The following is a 23,340-nucleotide window of genomic DNA, read 5'->3' on the forward strand; positions in this document are numbered from 1 at the left end:
CTACAAGCTTTTCCTCTCATTGTCTGCTTCCGTGATGTGTAAAGATATGTCCCTGTGTTTTATCACATCTAACCCTTTGAAAATGGAAGGGGAAACTCTGGTATATTGTTATATTATTGAAAGGCCTTCTGATGTATTTGCTCAGTAAGTGCAAAAGGTAAACTGTGTCCTTCCTGTGTAGAAATTTGACAATGCCCTTAACTTCACTGCCCTCACAGGGTGATGCAAGAGAGCAGATGATAACAGACAACGCTGATCTCTCTCTAATGAGGGCGTTGGGATAAAGATTTGTAAATCTCCCACCAAGTTTGCCTTTAGCCCTTTTTGTGGAAGAGGACAGACACACTGTACTTCTGCTCACAGCACATACCTGTATTATCATGACTGCAGATGATTCATTAAAACCTTCCTCATCATGAAAACACAGTGAATCACTTTTTCTCCAAACTTACAGCAACTTCTTTAAGTACGCTCTTCTGGCCGAGCGCTACACAGCAGTGATGCATGTGAAGCAGAATTATGTAGAGCAGTGAAACATTGGTTAATGGCAGTCATTACTGCTCTTAACAAGCACCTGCCATCTTAACAGATGCTTATAGCATTCAGAGGTACATTCCAGAGATACACTTCAGCTGGTATAATGGTATTCACACTTGGTGAAGAGGGATACACTGCACAGTCGTACTTTATGTGATGCTGTTAACTGGCTGTTACAGAGCTCCATAGGGAGTATACAGCATTCAGCTTTATGACTCGCTAGTGTGGGCATACTGACAAAAAAATGTATTAAATGTATACTTCCAGTCCCCAGTTCTGATGGCTAACATGCCCAATGACTTGTGACTTGTGTCAATTAAACATTGTGGCTAGAAATAAGTTCCCTTGTCAAACAGAGTGATTTGATTGGCAGCAACAGGTTTACCATCAACACTACAAAACGTCTCGGTGACCTGGTTACCTAGGGGTTAAGGTGTTGGGGACCTTTATTGCATGTCATACTCCATCGCTACTTCACCTAATTTTGTGTATTCTCTCTAATTAACTATCAAATAAAGGAAATAAGATGCAGGAAATAATAAATCAGAACAGACAAAAACAGTGGGGAAGTTTTTGCAATGGGACATCAGTGCACACAACACAACTCAAGGTCTACCCATGTGGGAATAGTATGAAAATGATGGAGAACACGATAGCACCAATAACAATGTAGGGAAACAGATATACCGGGAAGGAAACCATGCATGCTTCCTCTAAAGTATGTTGCTTAGTGAAAGGATAGTCGAATCAGGGATGTACTAGGGACTGAAATTCACCCTGGAATTGAAATTCTATTGGCAGTCATTTTAAAACTAATAGTTTTTTTTTGTGGTATAAAGAAAATCTGATTACGCTGAAGACCATGACACTTGAGGATGTCTCGCTGACACCTGCCATCTCAGTTTATATATACTTGTCACCACTGCACTGAATCTAAACTAGACCCACCAGGCAAGCGTCTGTGAACTGGAACAATAAGTCACAGTATACTGAAGAAATACCACTAACTTCTGTACCAACACGTGCACAGTCACAATAGTTATGAAAGCTCACACATACAGGCACACTAAGATACTCAATGTTGTTCAAAAACTACAATTCTGTAATACAATAAAAATGACTGAACCAATCAGATTTCATCAAAAACTAGGATCAGTCCAAATTTGGAGGAGTATTAGATTGGACCTGTCTGGCAGGCAGCATTTCCCTCTGTGCAGTCTGCGGCTCTGAGTGCCAGGCTGGTCAATGCCACGGCTGAGGACCATATAGTAACTACTAACATCAGTATGTGAAAAATAAAAAGTATGACAACCAGCTGGTTCGTCCTGGAATGGATTTGGCATTTGGGAGTCTTCCCAGAATTCCCGATAGCCAGTCTGTCCCTGAGTGGAATTACTATTACATAATCAGACTTGATTCAAATGCACAGCTGACACAAATGACATAACAACAACAAAAGAAACCACATCATTCTCACTTCCCTCTAGCCACAGAGTTAGATTTCTTTTGTTTTTTTTTATCTCTGAGATTTCTGCTGCCAGAACAAAGATAATGAAGGTGAGTGGAATTTTGTTTGCGATGATCAAAGTATTCAAAATGCACAGAAATAACAACACTCAAAAGCAACATGTCTTGCCAGAAAACAATGCCCCATATTCATAAATTCTACAAGAGAAATGATCCAATGACAATGATAATGGTTTAGATATCTCACTCTGCATCTCCGCATTGTTCACCAAAAGCCTTTTGAGAGGAAACAGACTACAGGGTAATTTCATCCACTTCACTTGGCCACTACAATCTGACGATTGCTGTGATTATTGTGAAGAGTTCACACGGAAAAATTATTCATATCTCATGGCTGCAGGACCCTGAGAAGCTGTCTCGAACCTCTCAGGGTCAGTGGAGCGCTCTATACATTGCAGTGTTAATGAATACACGTATACGTGTTGTTTTATAAGTGTTTCCGTGTGTGTGTGTGTGTGTGTGTGTGTGTGTGTGTGTGTGTGTGTGTGTGTGTGTGTGTTAGAGCTTATATGTTTGTGTATGTATGTGTGTCCAGATGGTGGCTTCTCTTACGGCAGCATGTGTGTTGGTGAGCAGTAACTCAAGAGGCTGGATGGAGGACAGACTAAGTGGCTCTCAGGGGAGAGTCGATCGGTTGTTAAGGGAGTGGAGAGGGACACAACAGCCTCAGCGAACTGCTAACGGCCAAAACAGACACAGTCTTGGTTAGTGTAATTGCTACAGACAGGCAGCCATCTGAATGTCCAATCTCAGTTGTTCTCTCTCCGACATGCTCACAGAGGCCTTTCACCTTCTGTAGTCACTTATACAAAAGAAACAGGATGGATCATTGTGACAGAAAGTAGAAATGAATGGGTAAAATCTATGGCCGAAGCCTGTTCTCTCATCTAGGATAGTAATTTACCCACCGCTTCTCACATTGGACATTTTCAGTTGGCAGAACTCCTTCCTTCTGGTACTGCAGATGTACTGTCACAACCAGAAAGCCTATGGAATTGTTATGTTGTTTCAAATTAATCCATTAGACCCATTACGACAGGTCTTTTTTTCTTCACAACCCTGATTCCGTCAGCAAGAGTGAAAGCTTTAATTGTCCTCAAATAAGATGCCTGTGGTACGAGTGTTTGTCACAAGTTAAAGCTCAAAAAGCCTGGAGGAATAAGGGGGTGGTGCCTTCAAAACTTCAATACAATTATAAAATTCTGTCTACCTAGAACAAGATCCTTTCTCTCCCCAACACCCACCCATTCCCCATGATACCTCTCGATTCCCCTGCACCCACATGTGAGGCATTATCCAAAGTGATGAAAGGAGAAGAGGAATTCCAAATGATAACTAAGTCCCTCTGGACATCGCCATCCCATACCTACCCCTGCCTCCCTTTCGACTGTCCTCTCCACTTACCGTCTCCACCACCACCACCACCATCCTCATAGGGCTGGGAAATGCAGCTGCTGTCAGCTGCTGAGGGCCTCCAGGCTGATCTCTCACTTTGTGGAATGCATGCTGCCATAATGAGAGCTGCCCCCTCCTCCATCTCGTTTCCAGGGCCCCCGCTCTCCTCCTGTAAGTACAGCACACACAAGCCGATGAATGTTGGACAGAAAAAAAGAAATGAAAAGTATTATGTTTCCAAATTCATAAAGTGTGGCTTGGAAGGGAATCTATTTGATGAATTAATGAGTAAAAAAAAAAAATCTTAATAAAAGGAGTCCCAAATAAGTTTGCACTCCTCAGATGAACCGATTATAATGAATGAAAGATTATATAACAAATATTAATGGCTTTTAAGACATAAAAATCTGTTATTATTAATACAATTATATTTTGTTCACAGGTACTGCATTGTACCCACACTGCAGACTTTTCGCTAAATGATGGAAACTCTCCCGAAAGGATGGAATCCTCGAGGGAGGTATGGTCTGTTTTTCAGAGGCTGCATGCAGCTGTGCTTGGCCTGTGTGCTTATGTTGACTCGTGACCTCTGAACTTGAGTCATTAATTACACCTGTCAGTCAGTGGAGGCCTGGCCTCTGGAGGCGACGTGTGACAGCTGAAGGGTGAATGAGACATGCCTAGCACCCTATATCCAACACTCCATACTCCCCTGTGGTCGCAATAATCATAACTCACGGGCTGACCTCTGACACATCACTTATTACACCGGGGAGAGGTGGGCCTATGTAAAAGGCACAATGTAGGATAGTATATCCAGCATAAAAACATTGCTATAGTGTTTTCATGTTGGTAGCAGCCATCTTGATATATTCTCTGCTCTGAAGGTAGAAATTGTATAGTATATCCATTCTTAAAGAGAGCTCAAAGCATTCCTTCCTCACAATGGGATTAGCTTGCTTTGCATATTGACTAGTGTAGTGTTTCTCGATTTTGACCTGTAGAACTGGTAGCCAGGATTAGGTTAGATTTCACAGGCCAGGAGCACAAGAGGTTTAATATCACATGAAATGGGAACCGAGAGGCAAGCAACCTGGTCTCACACTCATAAATTATAACAGGCTGCATTGTTCAGTGGGAGAGAGACCTGCCCTCGGATACATTCAGAATGGGAAGCTGTAATCTCATGCGTTTTTGGAGCGCTACATCACCAGGATAATTTTCCAAACACGACACGGTGGGTGTCGACTAACTTGACAGTTTTCTTTGGTTTTAACTCAACCTTATCTTTGTTTTGTTCTGCAACATTGGAAACCATTAGCAGCACTTACTTTCTTCTTTCTATGTTTGTTTATCTCTGCATGGAACTGTATGTGTTCTCCATGCATTACATTCTTTCATTCTATTAGCATATTTGTTCATTCCACTCTCAACCCATCGCATGGCCCAATCTGTTGTCCATGTGAAATGATATTTTCTAAAATGAGCCGCTGAAGCATCCACATAATGTTGATAATGATAGAAATCTAGTTTTCCTTTTCATGCATGAGCGCCTTTTAGATTTAATAGCCATATGCTGGAGCTGTTATTGCGGCTGCCGCTGCTATTGTTGTTGTTGATTGTTTTTAATCTTGCAGAGTGTTGGACATCAAACAGACTATCCAAGGCTACCCCTGACTGGGTGATGCACCAACAGACTCTTAAGGCAGTGTGTGTGTGTGTGTGTGTGTGTGTGTGTGTGTGTGTGTGTGTGTGTGTGTGTGTGTGTGTGTGTGTGTGTGTGTGTGTGTGTGTGTGTGTGTGTGTGCTTTTATGATAACACACAAATGTGAATTTGCAGCAAAGAGAAGAATCTTTTTCTCTCAATGTATATGCATGGGTAACTTTTTTTATTCATGTTAATACGCATGTCTCTGTGTGTGTGTGTGTGTGTGTGTGTGTGTGTGTGTGTGTGTGTGTGTGTGTGTGTGTGTGTGTGTGTGTGTGAAGCATGTCTTAATTGTGTGCGTATGCTGCTGAGCCTCCTAACAGGCATTAGATAAGCTGCAGCTATGCTAGGTCAGGTCCTTTGAGATATAAACCTGTGGCAACTCAAGACCGCTTCTCAGATAGGAGATTCCTCTGAGTCAGGCCAATTACTTCAAGTGGAAGACATGAGCTTATATCGGGTGTGTGTGTGTGCAGTATATGACCTTTATATGAAGCAAGTTTTTTTTATGTGTCCACCCTTCACTGACCTTGTATGTGCAGGTGAGGGTGGACGCTTGGCGAGATTGTCTGAAGTTCTTCAGTGTGCTTGTAAGCTGAACATTCTGTTATTGCCTTAAGCATGTTCAGGAAAACATATAACAAATCTGCCTTTGAAAAGTTGGGTCCTTGAACCTTTGTATTTCATAAGTTTCCAGTTGTAATAACTGACTTGTCTTTACCTTGGTAACCATTGGGTAGGTACATGTATATGTTTCTCATTTAGTGTGGTGCCGGACTATTGACAACTCCCATTAGGTTTCAAAATCTGGTTCCAACTGATCATGCTCCCCTTTGACTATCTGGGCCAGTATTACTCTCTTTGTTCTTGTCTTTCTTATATTAGACATTGACAGGTGAGTTAGGAGCTAGAGCAGGCGTCAAACATGCGGCCCGGGGGCCAAAACCGGCCCGCCAGAGGGTCCAGTCAGCCCGCAGGAGGACTTTGCAAAGCATAAAAATTAATTGTTTTGATCGTAAAATACTGTTCCAGATACCTGTGACGAAATGTTTTGTGCCTTTGTAGATACACTGTGATCTGTAAGTTGTAATGCAGATGTTTAAATGATAAACTGAGGCACTAAAACAAAGGGAAAAATTTGGAGTTGTCGTTATTTATAGGTTATTATGCTGTGATTTTACTGGTCCGGCCCACTTGAGATCAAATTGTGCTGAATGTGGCCCCTGAACTAAAATTAGTTTGACACCCCTGAGTTAGAGGCACTTAGGCATATTTGTTTGAAATGTAAATATAGATTTTTGTCCCTGCTACACGAGTTCTACTTATCTGGACATCACTGTGTCTCTTCAGTAAGCTCATAAGTGGTTCCACATACTGACAAGACAATAGAAAGCCTCACAATGTTTATTTTCAATGAAACTTTATGGAATGAGATACCATTGCAATGGTTCTCAACACTTTCACTAGTATAAATCTTTTTGATTGTTTTATTTAAGGTCTTTCAAAGTATTTACGTGAAACAGCTGATACATTATTTACATAAATGGTATGAAACCTATAAAAGTAAGATGCAGAAGAGACGGTGTTCTCTCATAGTCCTTCACGGAGTAGTGATATTTATTTTGATTTTTCCTTTTTTTTTGGAGTAATGTGAGAAACACATCACTTTGAAGTCAAGCTCTAGCATTTACTGAACATAAATGTAGCCTTTTCAAACTTCCCTCTAACACACAATGAAATATGTATTGAATTTCCCTCTGGATAAATAAAGTATCCATCCATCCATCCATCCATCCATCCATCCATCCATCATGTATTGACCTTATTCTTTGCTCTATTCACACTTGAGCTGAGGAAAAAGGCACAAACTATAGAGATTAAAAGAGTAGCCCAACAATTTAGTACTCGTTTTGGCCCCCTTACCACCTTCACCAACGTAAAACATTTGTTTTTTAATCATAGACTAGATATCAAAATAAACAATTTACAGACAACAGAAGTATCTCAATCAATTTAATATGATAAACAAATATCATACAACTCTGTGTTAACAGGTAGTCTGCCAGACTATAGATTGTGATAATCTAGGTGTCAGGGAAAAAGAAACTAGTTAATGAAACTATCACCTAATAGCAGATTGCCTTGTCAGATCCCTTCTGATTTAATGAAAAATGTGATCCCTGATTCCCTTAAAATAAAAGGATAGAGTTGTCAATTACCGTAATCCATAATATGGGAAGTGATATAAATCTAATCACTTAAGGACAGACTCGGGTGTCTGATCAGACTTGAAATTAGTGGATATAAAGTTTGCAACTTTGAAATTGGAGAGGAAATGTGAGTTATGTTGTTACTCTGTCAGCTATTTCAATCCAGGACATCATGTTCCACTGGAATGATTTCACTGGAACCAATCAGTGGTGCTGTGCATAATCATGCAGATGGGCCAGGCTGACTGGAATTTCCTAGAACAAAATAAGACTCTAACAGCCTCAAAGGAGAGGAGGAAAGGTAAGGAGAGGAGAACAGAGGAGACCACAGGGTAGGACAAGAAGAGAAAACAGGACAAGGGAACAAAAGAGGCAACCAAAGAAAATATGAAAATAAAAAGATGAAGTGGGTCACGACAAGGGGGAAGAGCAGGACTAAACAGTAAAGGAGATGACAGACCAAGATAGTGATAGATACTTTTTTTTTAGAAGAGGAGAAGAGTTATGGTAATGATATGTCTAAAATGGGTGGAGAGAATAGTGAAGTAAGGATGAAAATATATCGGACCGAGACCTAAAAGCAAAGGAAGAGGAGAGCGGCAGAACAGAGAAAACAAACAGAATAGGGGAAGAAAATAAATCTAGGATGCATGCAACAGGGGAGCGGAAAGGAACAAAAGATAATAGCAGAGCAAAGCTTAATAGATGTCTTGCATCTGCACCCTGGATAGGGAGATATGTGTGTCTGCACAGCCCTGCGAGATAGATAGGACAGCACAAGATGAATGAGATGGGTAAATATGCGTGTGCTCATCCTAATACCTCCATGGACATTCTGATGATAACAGCAGGTGTGTTATCATCTGTGTGTGTGCGTGTGTGTGTGTGTGTGTGTGTTTGTGTTTGTGTGTGTACGTGTGTGTTCTTCAAGTTTGTCTTTACCTGTGTGCATCTGTCTGCAAATGCTGTTACACTGCGTAGAAGTTGCAGGTGTGTAGAGTTTGTGTGTGAAACTATTGAACAGAATGAGCCCTGTATAGTATATGTCGTTTATGTTGATTGTGGAAAGTCATTGTAGTTTTTATTTATTTAAGAATATTATTAATGTTTTTCTAACCTTTGTTTAACAGATTATCTCTCGTATATTAAGTCCCAACGGTGTGTCATACGCTAATCAAACCAAAGTAAGCAAAGTGGATGGATTACTACAATACACTTAACTGGTGCAGTAAAATCAAACAATCAAAAGAAAACAACATTTACATTCAAATCTAGCAGTTGTTTAGTTTACTGGTGAATTCTTCAGAATGTTCTATTTGATGCCAGCTGTTGTATTTGATGTGTGCAAGGAGGGAATGTTTGCAGTAATGAGATATGTTATTGCGACTAGTACAATTAAATCTTTTTTAAATTCATTCATATAAATAAATAAATTGGGACGCAGTCAATCTAACTAGGGATATAGTGAACCAGTTGAACTCTGCTTTTTCATAAAACATGAATGTTTTAACTGTGAACCTAACTGACATGCATATCTGAGTTTTCATTGGCCCTCACTGAATTACTGGAGAGAAGAAGTGCAAACTACGAGGTACGTCAACTGTCAAGTATCTGGCACTCAAAGTACATCACATGTACTGCAATGAAACACACATCTACTTTTGGTGTATGCTGTGTTGCATAAATCTTGAGCTCGATATTCATGTTTGACTGATGTATATTTTGCATACACAGTAAAAAAAAATATAACAGACTTCTGGTCTGTAAACGTTGATTTGTCAAGTTGTCAGACATTTATCTTCAATCTTTACTTTACTTTCTCAACAAGTTTATGTTTGTTATGTTGTGCCTGTATACGTGTGTATGTGTTTGCTATGCTTAAAAAAATAAAAAAATAAAGAATGCTCCATCAAAGTTAGCCTTTGCTGTTTGCCTCACTTCTATGTATAGATCACAGGCAACTTCTGAGGCTGTTTGTAGCCTACATCTGAGCTGCGCAGGTACACTGTGGGGGGGGGGGGGGGGGGCTGCGGGGGAGTCATGTCTGCGCATCTCTACAGAGGTGAGTGTTTGTGAATAAAAATGTGTTGTTTACTTCTGTATCAGTCGCACCCCAGAGCAAATCACTTGCTCACCTAAACTTTGAATGAGAAAGTTGTAGTCTATTGTAGGCTCCTCCCCCCTCACCTTAGGCTGTGTGACCTCACAGATGATGTCAAGTAATAGGGGTCGTCCACACTAAGAACAATAACTATAAAGATAAATGTAACTATATCGTTTAATAAAATCGTTCTATCTCAAGTGGATGGCAGAGTCCTCAGCACAACTATAACAACAACGGAAGTGGCGAACGACGTCCTTGATTTGCCATATAAAATCCATCGTAAAAACGAAGGTGTATTTGTTCTACACAGGAGGATGGTCAAAAAAGTCTTACGTATTTTCTGTCCTCGCCTCTGCTGACCGCCTTTCTGCACAGCGGATGTGCGGCACAGCGGATGTGCGGCACAGCAGCGGCTACATTATATATAAATGTATTCTTATTGTTATTATTCATATCCTTATCTTAATGTCTTCCTCTGTGCAACGTACAGCAGTAAGATGTCATCAATATCCATTGTGGGGCTCTGACACAGCTGGAGCACACAGCACATGCTTGCCGCTGCTGTTTACAGAACACAACGTTATCGTTCGTCAGTGAGGATACTCAAATCCAAGTAATTATAGTTATCATTCTCGGTGTGGTCGGCCCTGTGACATCACAGATGAAGTCATCTGTTCAGATACGGAAGTAAAAATCGTATACAAGTTGTATGAGGTGTGTTGACCTTTCACCTGTAGAGGTGAACGTCTTGAGTCACCAACGGTTCCCAGAGTTTCTCTCTCTGGGGATTGTGTTTGTTGTACAATAACTGGTATTTGGAGAGCCCTTTTACTATGTTGTTTATCCTGTACACACGACATCTATTGCACGTCTGTCCATCCTGGGAGAGGGATCCCTCCTCAGTTGCTCTCCCTGAGGTTTCTTCCATTTTTCCCCCTTTAATTATGGGGTTTCATTTAGGAAGTTTTTCCTTGTGCGATGCGAGGGTCTAAGGACAGAGGGTGTCGTAACCTGTACAGTCTGTAAAGCCCTCTGAGACAAATGTGTAATTTGTGATATTGGGCTATATAAATACATTTGATTTGATTTGATTTGATTTGAGAGCATCTTCGTGACTGGTCACACAACCTTTTATTTGTGATTTATTTTACCCGGAGAGAGACGGGTTAGGTCACACCACATTTAACATCCATTAAAAATAAAAGCAATCATTGCAATAACATGTAATGCTAACTAATCTGACTGCTGTGCTGTACCACATCTCCATGGTTTGGTTTCTTAAATAACCGAGCCATAAAAAGCCGATATATAGTCTTTTACAGAGGTTGTATTAAACTCTGCAATGATTTATTAATTAGTTGACTTATCTCGATGTCTAGATTGCATTTAACAGCATTCTTATGATGATTTTTCATTTTTCTTTATATATTCCTTTAATAACCCTGATTCTGTATCAGAGCTATTCAATGAAATATCATCTGTACTGTAGACATCTAATCAACTTTCATGTTTCAACAACATTTTACTGATTATCGACGGCTCTATCTCCTTCAAGAATGTATCCCGAGGTGACTGAAAAACTGCCTTTAAAAGCTGGAAGAGTAAGTCTAGAGTGGAACACTGAGCTCAGCAGCCGGCCTCCTTGAATCTTTCTCTAGCACCTCGACTATCTACACACATCCGGCCTTTTGATGTTAAGACTACAAGTCACTTCATTTGTTACTGGCACTCTTTTAGTTTGCAAACGTTTTGATAAAATAAGTCGACAGATCCGTTTTTAGAGCTGAAATTTAAATGTGGCTCACTTTACTGCAGCTATTGTGCACATTTTTCCTTTTTTCAAAAGAGGGTGATAACCTTCTGTGTTGCTCTATTGGCAACTAGCTTAATACCCCTCCCTTTCCAAGCACGTCGAAGGTAACGTAAACATGTGAAAGGCCCTCGAGAACCAGTGTTGGGTTTGTCTGTTCTGGGCTACTGTAGAAACCTGGCGGTGCACCATGGTGGACTACGTGTAGATGACCCGCTCCCTACGTAGAAATAAAGCGCTCATTCTAAGGTAAACAAAAACTGAAAGATTTTTAGTTTCAGGTGATTAGACCCAAATGAAAACATAGTTATGAATACTATTCCATTTTTGCCAATAGATTCCACTAAATGCTACCCACGGGATCTTTAATTCCAGTATAATACATCCATGTTGTTCCCTCTAGAGCAGGGGTGTCAAATTCATTTTAGTTCAGGGGCCACATGCAGCAAGTTTGATCTCAAGTGGCCCGGATCAGTAAAATCAGAGCATAATAACCTATAAATAACGATAACTCCACATTTCCCCCTCGTTTTAGTGCAAAAAAGTACATTCTGAAAATGTTCAAATTTAATGAACTATCTTTTTACAAAACATTATGAACAACCTGAAATGTATTAAGAAAAAAGGTACAACTTCAACAATATTATCAGTTTATCATTTACACATTTGCATTACAACTTACAGATCACAGTGTATCTACAAAGGCACACAACATTTCATCACAGGTATCTGGAACAGTATTTTACTTTATGATCAAAACAACAAATTTTTACACTTTGCAAAGTCCAAAGGCAAAACCGGCCCGCCAGAGGGTCCAATCCGGCCTGCGGGCCTTATGTTTGACACCCCTGCTCTAGAGAATATTTTTCTTCCATGTAATATCAACACTTGCTGAGGCCTCGGCAGCTCCCAGACAGCTCAGTGTAATGTTCTTCTCATATTATACAGTACAGTATACCTACAAAGTAGGGGGTTCTAGCGTAAACTGTCTCTCTTTTATGAGTCCACATGGCGAATGACCGGACTCTCAAAACTCGCAGCAACTAGAAGTTGTGTAATCCCAGCACTTTGTTCGTTATTCTGTGGTTCGTATTATGACAGGAAGTGAAAGTATGGAGTGCTTAAATGTGCTAGACAACAACAAACTCCACCACACAGCAGGTTAACTATCTGTGTTGGCCGTTAGAATTTAAGTGCTTTTACAAACTATTTTTAGTGCCAGCCCACGCAGATATTGCACCAATCATATTATTACCGAAATTAAAAAATAATTTCCCCCGGAGAACAGAATAAAGTACACTAAACACTAAGGACACATATACTGATTTTTTATCAGAAATGAATACGATACAATACACACACACACACACACACACACACACACACACACACACACACACACACACACACACACACACACACACACACACACACACACACACAAGAACAACAGATGTTTGGACAAACATTAGGCTCGTTTTTTTATTGCTACTACACAGTTCTGGCACAGTGTAATTCAGCTTCATGACATTGTCATGACGAGAGTATCTCTAGATGGTGTTGGTAAACAAGAGTGCAGGGTGAAAGTGAATTATAAATGAAGTCGGAATCATACACTGAATGTGAAAAAGAAAAGAGAAAAATAACAAGAGAACAAGGCAATAATGGCTGTTTCAAAAACCTCTTCAGACTCCTAACTTAAATTGGATTTTAACTCCACAGAGTGCAGGTTGTAGATGTTTATTTTTTCATTCAATTGTCAAGCGCTGCTGATGACAAGTTAACAGCCCTGCCACAGAATGCAAATCACGTTGGCTTTCTCATTTTGCTACCAGGTGGAGTTCTCAATATGTCGTTCAAGCGAGGCCTGCTTCCACTACAGAGTCTTAAAAAATGTATAATTGAAAACTCTGAAATGGTTCCATTGTCAGGCACTGTTGTTAAGTCCCGGCTTCAATGCCGTCATCCTGACAAGCTAACGAATTACTATTTGTTAATACCTGCGGCATTTTTGCAAGTAGAAGATGCCATTTATTTTTGAAAATTGCCAGAATGAAAAGAAGTTATGGTGCCGTAATCAGCCTCGTTTGGTTATTTTACCTATTTCAAGCTGTCATTAAGAGGCACAAACTATGTTTATATATTTTTTTTACACGAGAAAATTCAACCAAGTGTAATCTTTAGCATCAAAGCAAGGAAGTACAAGATATTGCATCAAAAGAAACACATTGCAGTAAGGGAAATTAACAAAAAGCCTCAGGATAGAGCTCTGACTAGGTTTTCTTTATGAGAACCACTTATTGTACACGCACAAAAACATAAAATAAGATATATTTTCTGGGACTCTACGCTGGAAATTCTGGCCACGCATATATACCCTGCCTGCAGCAACGGCTATAAATGGCTGATGACAGTTATGTGCATTATAATCCCACTTACTGTCATGTAAATCTTGCCTCACAAGAGGGGACACAGAAAATCAGCATAGAGTGCTGAGGACTGGGTGTAATTCTTTCTGCGAAGAGAGAAGAGGAAGGCACTGCAAGTCTTGACAGCTCTGAGTGTTCTCTTAAAATACACACTTGTTCCTTGACCACCTGCTACACCCTCATACTGTATTGAGACAATCCGATAATGGTGTCACTTTTGAAGAACATTTTCAAAGAAGAAAAATTCTCTGAAGAAGCAACTTGGTTATAGTCAGTATTTTTCTGGCAGACACGTATCCAACAGATGCATTTGAAGAAACAGAAATGTATGAAAGTCTGTTGATCATGCCTTCTCATGCAGAACAGGCATACATTTTTCTGAAGAGAAGTGTGTTGGTGTCAGTTGCCATTTAAGATCGGTTGTAATCGCATTTCCGTCTCCTTTAAATGAAAAGCAGAGAGCGAAGCACAGCCAGCAGCACTTATGTAAATGTATATGCACAATAGTGCCTCTTTTTCCCGCATCTGTGCTTAAAATGTTCTGTGCATGGGATTTGAACAACAGTTAAATCATAGATTATAATACATGGAGGATTTAGATTAAATCAATCCTAGCATACGCGTTTTGTGTTTTCCCTATTGTTGCAACAGTCCATATTCTACATTGGTAAAGCTACCCTAAAAAAAGAGCTCTTAGCACTGAGTTTTATTGTACTATTTGTGCACATTTTTTCCAAACTGAGTACACTCCCTGTGCAGCGGATCAACATATCAGCACACTGCATGTGGAATAAGCCAGAGGACACTAGCATCCATCCCTCCAATCGTGGAGCACTGCAAGGCAGATCATATTTACACATACAGTATGTGTGGAGGGGTTTGTCTTCAGCCATTAATCACACTATAGCTCCATAGCATTGAAACAGGCATATAAATGGATTTGTCTTTTAGGAAATCCATGTAAACATCTTAACACTTCATCCAAAACGCCTTGCAGGGTTTGGTTTGACAGGGATGGAAAACAGCTGATGGATCAGAAAACGTTCACCCGACATGGCCAGATAATGGTTCAGTCCACAGGAGGATAGTTTGATACTACAGGCTGAGAAAGTGTATACAAAAATGACCATTTGAAGAATGCCCTTGTTTTGAGGGAAGAGAGTGATACTCTTTTCAATATTTGAATGGAAGGAAACTCATTTTTTTGCCTTGCATCTGACAGAAGAATTGGAAGAAGGAAAAGGAAAATAAACTCAATAGCAAAGAATAGAAAATTCAACTGGATTATTGCTTCAAGGAAGCATGATGTCCCCATCTCTCCGAGGGAGCCACCCGGTCGAGATCTATACATTGTGTCCCCTGCAGCCCCCTACATGCAGCCTCAGCATGTGAGGTCCCCCTCATCCCCAGCCTTTGACAGAACAAGCAAGTTTTATGATAGACAATTTGGCTAATAGCAGCTTTTGTACGGGCCACCATAATGAGGCATCCTGGTGAGGTAACAGCTTCGTACTGGTTGTAATTTAGAAACTGAGGTTAGCTGTCCACGTGAAATCGCTCAGTCATCATAATTCCCTTTGAAATCGTAACAGTCACAAGCAATGGCATGTCTATCAAATGCACACATGTGGCTATGGCGTGTGTATCGGTATGTTCATTTATTATTCTGTGTGTGTCGAGCCTCTGGGAGCGACATCAATGTCACTGTCACTGGGAGGGAGTGGGCTCCACATTTACAGCATAATGTGGCCTTGTCTAATTGTCTCACAGGATTTTTCTTACCATTCATTGCCCTTGAATAAAAGGGGAAGAAGATAGAGTCGAGAAGAAGGCATTGTTGATTCTGCATAGCATACGTGTGCAGGAGATTCAGAATTCAAGGTGGGAGCAGTGAGCGGGAACAAAAGCCACCACAAAAGGCTGAGGTACGGGAAAACTGAAAGGAGAAGAGAGAGAGGGAGAGGGAGGGAGGGAGGGAGGGGGGGAGACAGTGGTTTGTAAAAGTAGATAAATAACAGGGGGCTCTTCTAACAAAGATGCTAAAACAATCACACATGTTAAGGGTCAGTGTATTTTCACGCGCACTCCAGATTTTAATGAGAGACACATGTGTGCGGCACAAGTGTAGACAGTGCCTCCAGTGTGATCACAGAGCAACACTCGGATATCACACAAAGAGGGAGAGAAATGGGGAAAAGAAATAGCGTAAGGGGAGTTATGTTTCTCTTTTGCTTTGAAAGCGTATGGGCAGACAGACACAAGTTAAAGGCAACTATCCATAAGAGAACTCTGTCACCTAATCCCTACTCATTTTCCTCTACGCTCCCCTCTTCATTTTCCCTCTTTGTTTGAACTTATCATTTCTTGCTCTTCCTTTTCTTCCATGATTAGTAGTGTCCTGTCAACACCTGCCATAAGTCTCTGACAACTCGTCATTAAGTGCAGGGAGAAATTTGCCTTAAATTGATTCACTGAGAGGGCTCTAAGAGGGTTTGTGCAGGACTGTCAAGCTTTTTAATTAAGGTGGCTTAACAAACATGTTTTCATGCAGAACAAAACAATACAGGTCCTTTCAGAGTGTCTAACTGTGAACCGTTGATAATGGCTGTGCTGTTTTGCCAGCAATTCACACAGGACAGGCTTGACATGAATGGTAGACATCAAAGAAAAACATGCATAATAGAATCTATTCCTGTAGGCAATGTAAAGCACATTTCATGCATGTGGGTGAGTGTACATGCAATCTTAGCCATGAAATTCAGGTACAATGACACAAGCAATCACACTGATACAAGTTTGTTTTCCTCATTTCTATATAAAAACAAGTGTTTTTCAGAATAAATCTGAATCTCTGAATATGGCAGTAAAAAAAGATAGCATTACCTTCATTGATTCCTTTTCCTATTTCCATAAAAGAAACCAGCTTCGCGATCTTTAAATGAAACAAAACCCCACCGACCCAATTCAAATCACTTTTTAATAAATGCCATACTAATTGTAACTCAGAACATTTCACTTTTGAGAAACAAACAGTCACACTTATCATTTTTGCTGGTAGTCGGAGTAAATGACACACAAATAGATGATACACATATTAAATAGTCTTTATTACAGTTTCTCATTAGCATTCAGTGCACTAGGCAAGCTTTCAGGAATTCTTCACTCATTAGGAGATGTAATGAAGTCTTTCTTTTAATTTGCCCCATCAATAATTAGGAAACCTCACTGAATGGTCTCTGAATGGAAATGGTGGTTGTGAGAAATCCTATACCATTAATATTACATTGAACTCTTTCAGGCTTATTAGCAAGGCGAGGTCTTTAATGAGCCAACAGTCCTTAGTATTGTCAATATTTCATCCTTATGTACCTTTGTCGATTGAGATGGGTCTTCAAGCTTAACACGAGGGTCAAGCAGGCAATGGAGAGCTGTTTAGTTTTTTTAGCCATAAGAATAACTAAGTTAAAAACTAAGATGTTTAAAAGATGATCTATATAGAAGTTTGTAATTGGGTCACTCTAACTGTGAAACACTTTTCAAACTTTCATATCACCTTTGCTGCAGTATGCAGAATCTTGTTTTTGCTGAAGAGATATAAGAGCAGAAATGTTGCACCCTGATGTGGCACCACACAGTTTTTAAAAATGCATCGCAGCTTAATTTCTCCTTCACTTTTACTTGAATTTGGCCAAGATTCATACGGTTGCCTTTTCTCTGTGACACAGAAGAGAAATCTTTCATTTCCTCTTAGCCTTCTAATCAAAGCTCTCGCAGTAATTACTGAGTGAGGAGAATCCAGGTACTGGCAACAGAGTCAGGGGCATTCATACGCTCTTGAATGGCAGCACTTGTTTATATGCCTGAGTCCAACTAGAAACACACCACTAATGGGCTGCACATAGCCCAGTCATGAATATGCATTCTCACCTTGGCTGCTAGAAAAACTAGACCACAGAATGAAAAGTAACAACAAATAGTGTCTCTCTGTAATTGGCTGTCAGCAAAGGTAATATGCAAATGTCAGGCCTTTCCACCCATGTCCTTTTGTGTTGTGTTTATTGTATTGAATAGAGAGCTGCTTTTTCTAAGAGTGAATAGGCCTTGATCAGACTGCAGTCACTTGGATTAGACTAACAGACTTTTAAAACTTCTTTATAGCTTGTTTGTGTTGTTGTCAGCTGTCCAAAACAAATGTTTTGTTCCTGTACCAACGGTCTACATGAATGGTCTGAAATGTATTGTTACTATGTAAAATAGAATTAAAAGATGCTGAGTTCATAGAAAAAGCACATTAAAATATGTCTGGTATCAGAAACAATTAGGGTGCTGGGTGACACAAAAAGCAACCACAAAATTTAAATAATCATAACCAATAATTGTACATCAAACACACCCAGAAAGAAAGAAACGTTCATTGTAAGTCAAGGCTCTGTCAGCATGCAATGATGGAAAACAATAAAGATGTTATCCTCGACACAGCACCATGACAGCTACTGAGCTTTCATTATATGATCATGAAGTCATTTCCATGCCTAACTTGAAAGCATATTATTATGATTAAAAACAACAGTGAAATGTCAATCAATGCCATGCCATTATTGCCTCTCTGTCTCTGGAGATACCCGCATGCTACAGTTTCATTTGTCTGTCCATTTTCTATTATGATCCTATTATCATCACAGTGGGGGGCATTTCATTGCATGCAATCCCCCAAAACCTGGGCAAAGTGTTTTCTTAAACTTTCTTTAAAACAAAATGACGTGTGACATTAAGTAGTCGTTTATCAACGATACTACACAGGCATGTTTTAAGGCACAAGAAATACATGTTTAATGTGAGGGGTCCACTGCATTAATCCACAAATAGTACAGTTACATAATCGATGTAATATTGGATTAAGATTATAGACCACTATATTGTTTTATATTTACACAGGAACTCTTTGTTTGCCCATCGAGAGGTTGACGTGAAAAGTCTTGATTTTAACTGTATTTCTCTATATCTATGACAAATAACATCCATTGTTATTATTTATTAAGAGTTCTACTTATTGTCTTTGTTGGGGCTACGCGGGTGCTGTAAGTTTAACAACCCCGACAACTGTTATCGCATTCTGAATTTCTGAAACGTATCGGTGAATCTTAACATACACTTTACTTTATGGAATATAGACGAAAACGTTTTGAATTATGACAGAGGCTCATTTAGAAAATATGTTTTCAGTGGCTTTATGGGCAGATTTATGAAGTCTTAGTAGGTTTAACCATCCTGTGTCCACAAAACTAAATCAAAAGACCACCAGGAGGAGTGCTTTAAAAATACATATTTCTGAAACTAATTTTAAATACCTTTCTCCCTAGAGTACTTTGAGAGAAAATCCAAGACACAGTGTGTGCACTGAAACATTGCTGACAGTGTAGGAGACGTTGACTCGTACTTCAGAGTGGTGAAATCTGCCCAGGGTGCATACCTTATCTGCATATTCGTGGCTCCGCATTTCTCCTGCTTTTCAACATAAAAGCATGGGAGCTGGCTAATCAGACTTCCCGGGTCAAAGGTTACAGAGCTGGAGGAGAGAAGGATCCTCCTGGGAAGGGCATGTCCAGATGTGGCTTTCCATTCTTTCACATCTCTATTTTCCATCATACCTGCTAGTCGTGCAGAACGATGTGTGGACGGCTGAATGTTACCCCTACAAATGGCTAAGTATAGTTTTCACGGATACATGAATTCTGTATTTCTCTCCAATGTGTTGATGTATTGAGGCTATTTGTGGGGTATATGTTACATTCACACACCACCACTTCAACAATTGCAAAAGGATTTGTCATGGCCGTAGTAGTCAGTCAAAAGATTTAGAGCCGACGCGAAGGCTGCTCTATTCTATATCTCTCTCGCTGCAGTTAATTTATGCTATTGTGTAGAATGAAATGGGAAAATCCCCTATTGAAAGAAGGTTGTATTTTACAAAACACATTTTCAATTACTAAACTCTGTCTCTTTGATTTATAAGTGGTCCATGAGCAATATCGCCACACACGGGCAGCCTCTTCATCATCTTCAATTACAGGGAGAAGACATCTGTATCTGCAAACACATGCTGGGTTTTCCTGCTCAACTCAACTCAAATCAGCAAAAAGCAGAGAATTTGGGATATATGCAAACAAATATTGACGCATATGGTTTGTGTGTGCAGTCTGAAAGATGTAGCATTGCCGACATAAGTACCACCAAACAAAATGGGAACAAAAATCATGATTTGAGTGGCTTTGTGTCTGATTGCAGAAGCATGGCAGAGCTGAGAAAAGCTCAAGGCCAATCCTCACCGGCAACATGCTCAGAATGAAATATATTCCCAATCCCGACTAACTGCATCATCCAATTTCCTTCCATAGCAGTGAGAGATAATAAAGTGAGCAAATGTGAATGTAAATGCCTTGGTACATGATGCATAATTGCCCTATTAATTGCTTGTTTGCTGGGCTTTGGTACAATATCTCGGGGGGGGGGGGGGGGGTATGCCCCCCTCTTCCTCTCAGCCTTCGTTGCTCTTCTGTCCTCTATCTTCCTGGAGCCTGTGTTTATATAGTATGACAGAGAGCAGCAGTCTCATCACCATCATTTGGATGAGAGATGGAGTCATCATCAGCCCAAGTCCCATCGCTGCGGCCCAACCACACTTGGAAGGACGGGGGTTGCTGTGTTACTATGACGACCACATCAAATTGGTCAAAGTGAGCCCAGTCAAACCAAAAAACTTTGAGTATTTTTTTTTTGGCCGTCATGATATGCTAATCTGTCAGCAGCGGTAGCAGCGGTGCTGGAAAGGGTGTGAAGGGGTGAAGGGGGGGAATACAATTGTAATAAGGCAGCTGTGAGGGACACCAATCTGCAGGGAAAGCTACTTTATGAAGAAATCCAATTTAAGAGATTGGCTTAGCTGCTGAGTCATTGAAGGTAAATCCAATGGTAATTATAGGTAAATCAAAGGTGAAAGCATGCAAAACACTCCTGTACACAACTCTCTCCCTCTCTCTCATTCACTCTCTGTCCACCCCCCCCCAGCTATACTCATTACCACATATCACTATGTTGCTTACCAAAGAGAGAAAGGGGCAGTGCATGCAATATAAGCCTGAACGTGGATTTTAGCCATCATGGCTTAAGGGGAATTGGCAGTGATGCACACTCTTTATCATGCTAAAGAGAGTTCAGTAATTAAACAAGTTCCTCTCATTTTAATGCCACTGGACAATTTACATAATATCTTTATACCTTTGCCCCTGCCAATCAAATTCATCCAGTTGTTAAGGTGAGAAAACAAGCAGGGACCTTTTTGTGTTTAGATTGTGTTGGCATCTAATTTATAAAAGCAGCCATTCCTTTTCTAATCACCCCCGTACTATATCATTAACTTAAGCTAAAGCAGAGATAATGATGATAGTGAAAGTGGGCCAATTCTCACACCTCCTGCTGGGCAAGCGCCAACTTTCCACTTCCCACTTCCCACTGGGGGAGGATGATTGTGAGTGGAAAGCAACAAAAACAGAGCTAAAGAAAGTAGTTTATCACACAATAGCAAAGCAATACTGAGAACACAAGGTATTTTTGAGACTATGACATATAATCCATGGTTTGACATTATGGAATGACATTTTAGTAGTAGCTTCCCTGCTTTCCTATTTGTTCTGCCCTCTGAGACGCACAGGCGCAGTAATTTCTGAGATTGTAGATAGAGGGCTAATAAATCGCTGAGTTAGTGGCTCACAAGTCATTTATCCTGACCTTTTATTTCACCAAAAATCAATTTTCTGTTAATACGCCACTAATAAGGAGACACCTTTCATTTGTTTGGCACTCAAACTGCATTGATGCTTTTTAAGAGGGTCATGGCCTGACGTTCCAACATTGAATTGGGATGTTTTGACTGAAATCAGCCACTTTGAAATGGTTCACTGATAGCTGTATAGGTGAATGTTAATGTGACAGCCACGATGAAACTAGCGTACAGTAGGGAGTGCAAACATGAGGAAACACAGACATTCACAACTCAAACCTTTTTTTTTTTCATTGAAAGCAGCACTACATGGGGTTTTCACGGCCACATAATATTTTATATGTACAATAGGTTGCCAGATCTACTGCTAAACACACCTGTGGAACACTGTGTACTCTTTTGTTATTCTCCTTCAATGAATTTGATAAGCTGTTGACATGTTGACTGCTTAGACTTACAAATGGATGTGATCGTGAGTCATTTAATAAATGTAAACCACAGACAGAAAGCAGTAAACTTATTGTAATTATACAATAACATGTTACATTGTTACTGGGGGAGGACGATATTGATGCCAATAAATGATCGGCTGATAATTGGAAATTTATATAATTATGTATTATTCCAATAATGAAATTATCTCTGAAGAAGAAGAAGAAGTTTGGTCAATTTTCACAGTTTTTTTTATGTAGTTTACTACAGAAAATAAATGCATTTAAACATTTGAAGAGTCAGAACTGGTCTTTGATTTTGTTATGTTAAAAATAGTGATGTCAGTTAGATTCGTTTGAGTCAGAGCAATGGAACATTTAATAATTTAGCCTTTCTTAGCCTTAGGTGTGCATAAACTAAATGTTATGAATTTATTTTCAAAATACAAAAATGTGAAGTTATCTTATCGACCATGAGAAGCAGGTTATTATCGGTAATCCGTATTGGCTAAAAAAACAAAACATATTGTGCATTATTAATTGTTACATTACGATACCTAACTTTCGCCTTGGACAGGTAAGAACTGAAACTAACAAAGCTGATTAGGTAAGGCTTTATTTCCACATGGAGGCTTGCGGAGCTACTCCTGTATGTGCATGCCACTGTTTAAAGTAACACCGAGTCAGTTACAACATAACCCAAAGTGCATTTCAGTGCCTTCATATCTGTTTAGTGTACATTATCTGTTCATATTTGAATAATGTCTCTGTTTATGGTTCCATTCGTCGGCTGAAAGCAGAGGGCTGTGTATTTGGAAATAGTTTCAACCCTGTAATAAAACAGAAGCCACCCTGTGACAGAATCATTTATTTATGTTTTCAACATGGCGTTATTTCTTATTTCAGTCTATTTCCAAAAAATTCAACTGTGTAAACAGCTGGAGAGTTTTCCCATTAAAAAGTTAATCAGATAACAAATCAGATCACAGTTAACATTTTGGTCAAACTTCCACTGGACCGCTGTCACTCGGGAAACCTGTGCAGATTCAAATCGACAAGGCTTGGGGAATACCAAGAGAGATGTTTGGAAATGCATAGATAAGACAATGCTGTGATCAACAGCTTGGGATAAAAGAGATTTATAAAAGGCAATTTGAGACGAATTGTCTCTGACAAAACAATCAAATTAAGCCATGATGCACAATTCGCAGTCATGCATGCATCAAAAGACAGTTTTATAGGCCAATGATTTGGTTACAAAAGCAACCTGGTTAATCTCCAAGGGTTATGGGTGAAGACATGTCAACAGATCTGTTGCTTTCTGCCTCCATGTGATTCATTCTCTTTCTCTCCCTTGAGAACCATAAAGAGACTGTGATGGGGATCCAGGAGGCCCAGCAGTTACATTATGG

General features: G+C 39.9%; 1 protein-coding gene across 1 annotated transcript in view; it reads left to right on the forward strand.

Moving 5' to 3' along the window:
- Positions 1–7,602: 7,602 nt before the first annotated feature.
- Positions 7,603–23,340, forward strand: part of LOC115022344 (zonadhesin) — a 142,593-nt gene continuing 126,855 nt past the window's right edge. Inside the window, exon 1 of the mRNA XM_029453312.1 lies at positions 7,603–7,678. Within this exon, the coding sequence (XP_029309172.1) occupies positions 7,603–7,678 (76 nt within the window). The remainder of the gene's footprint in view (positions 7,679–23,340) is intronic.

The sequence above is a fragment of the Cottoperca gobio genome, chromosome 17, assembly GCF_900634415.1.
Source record: "Cottoperca gobio chromosome 17, fCotGob3.1, whole genome shotgun sequence".
NCBI lineage: Eukaryota > Metazoa > Chordata > Actinopteri > Perciformes > Bovichtidae > Cottoperca > Cottoperca gobio.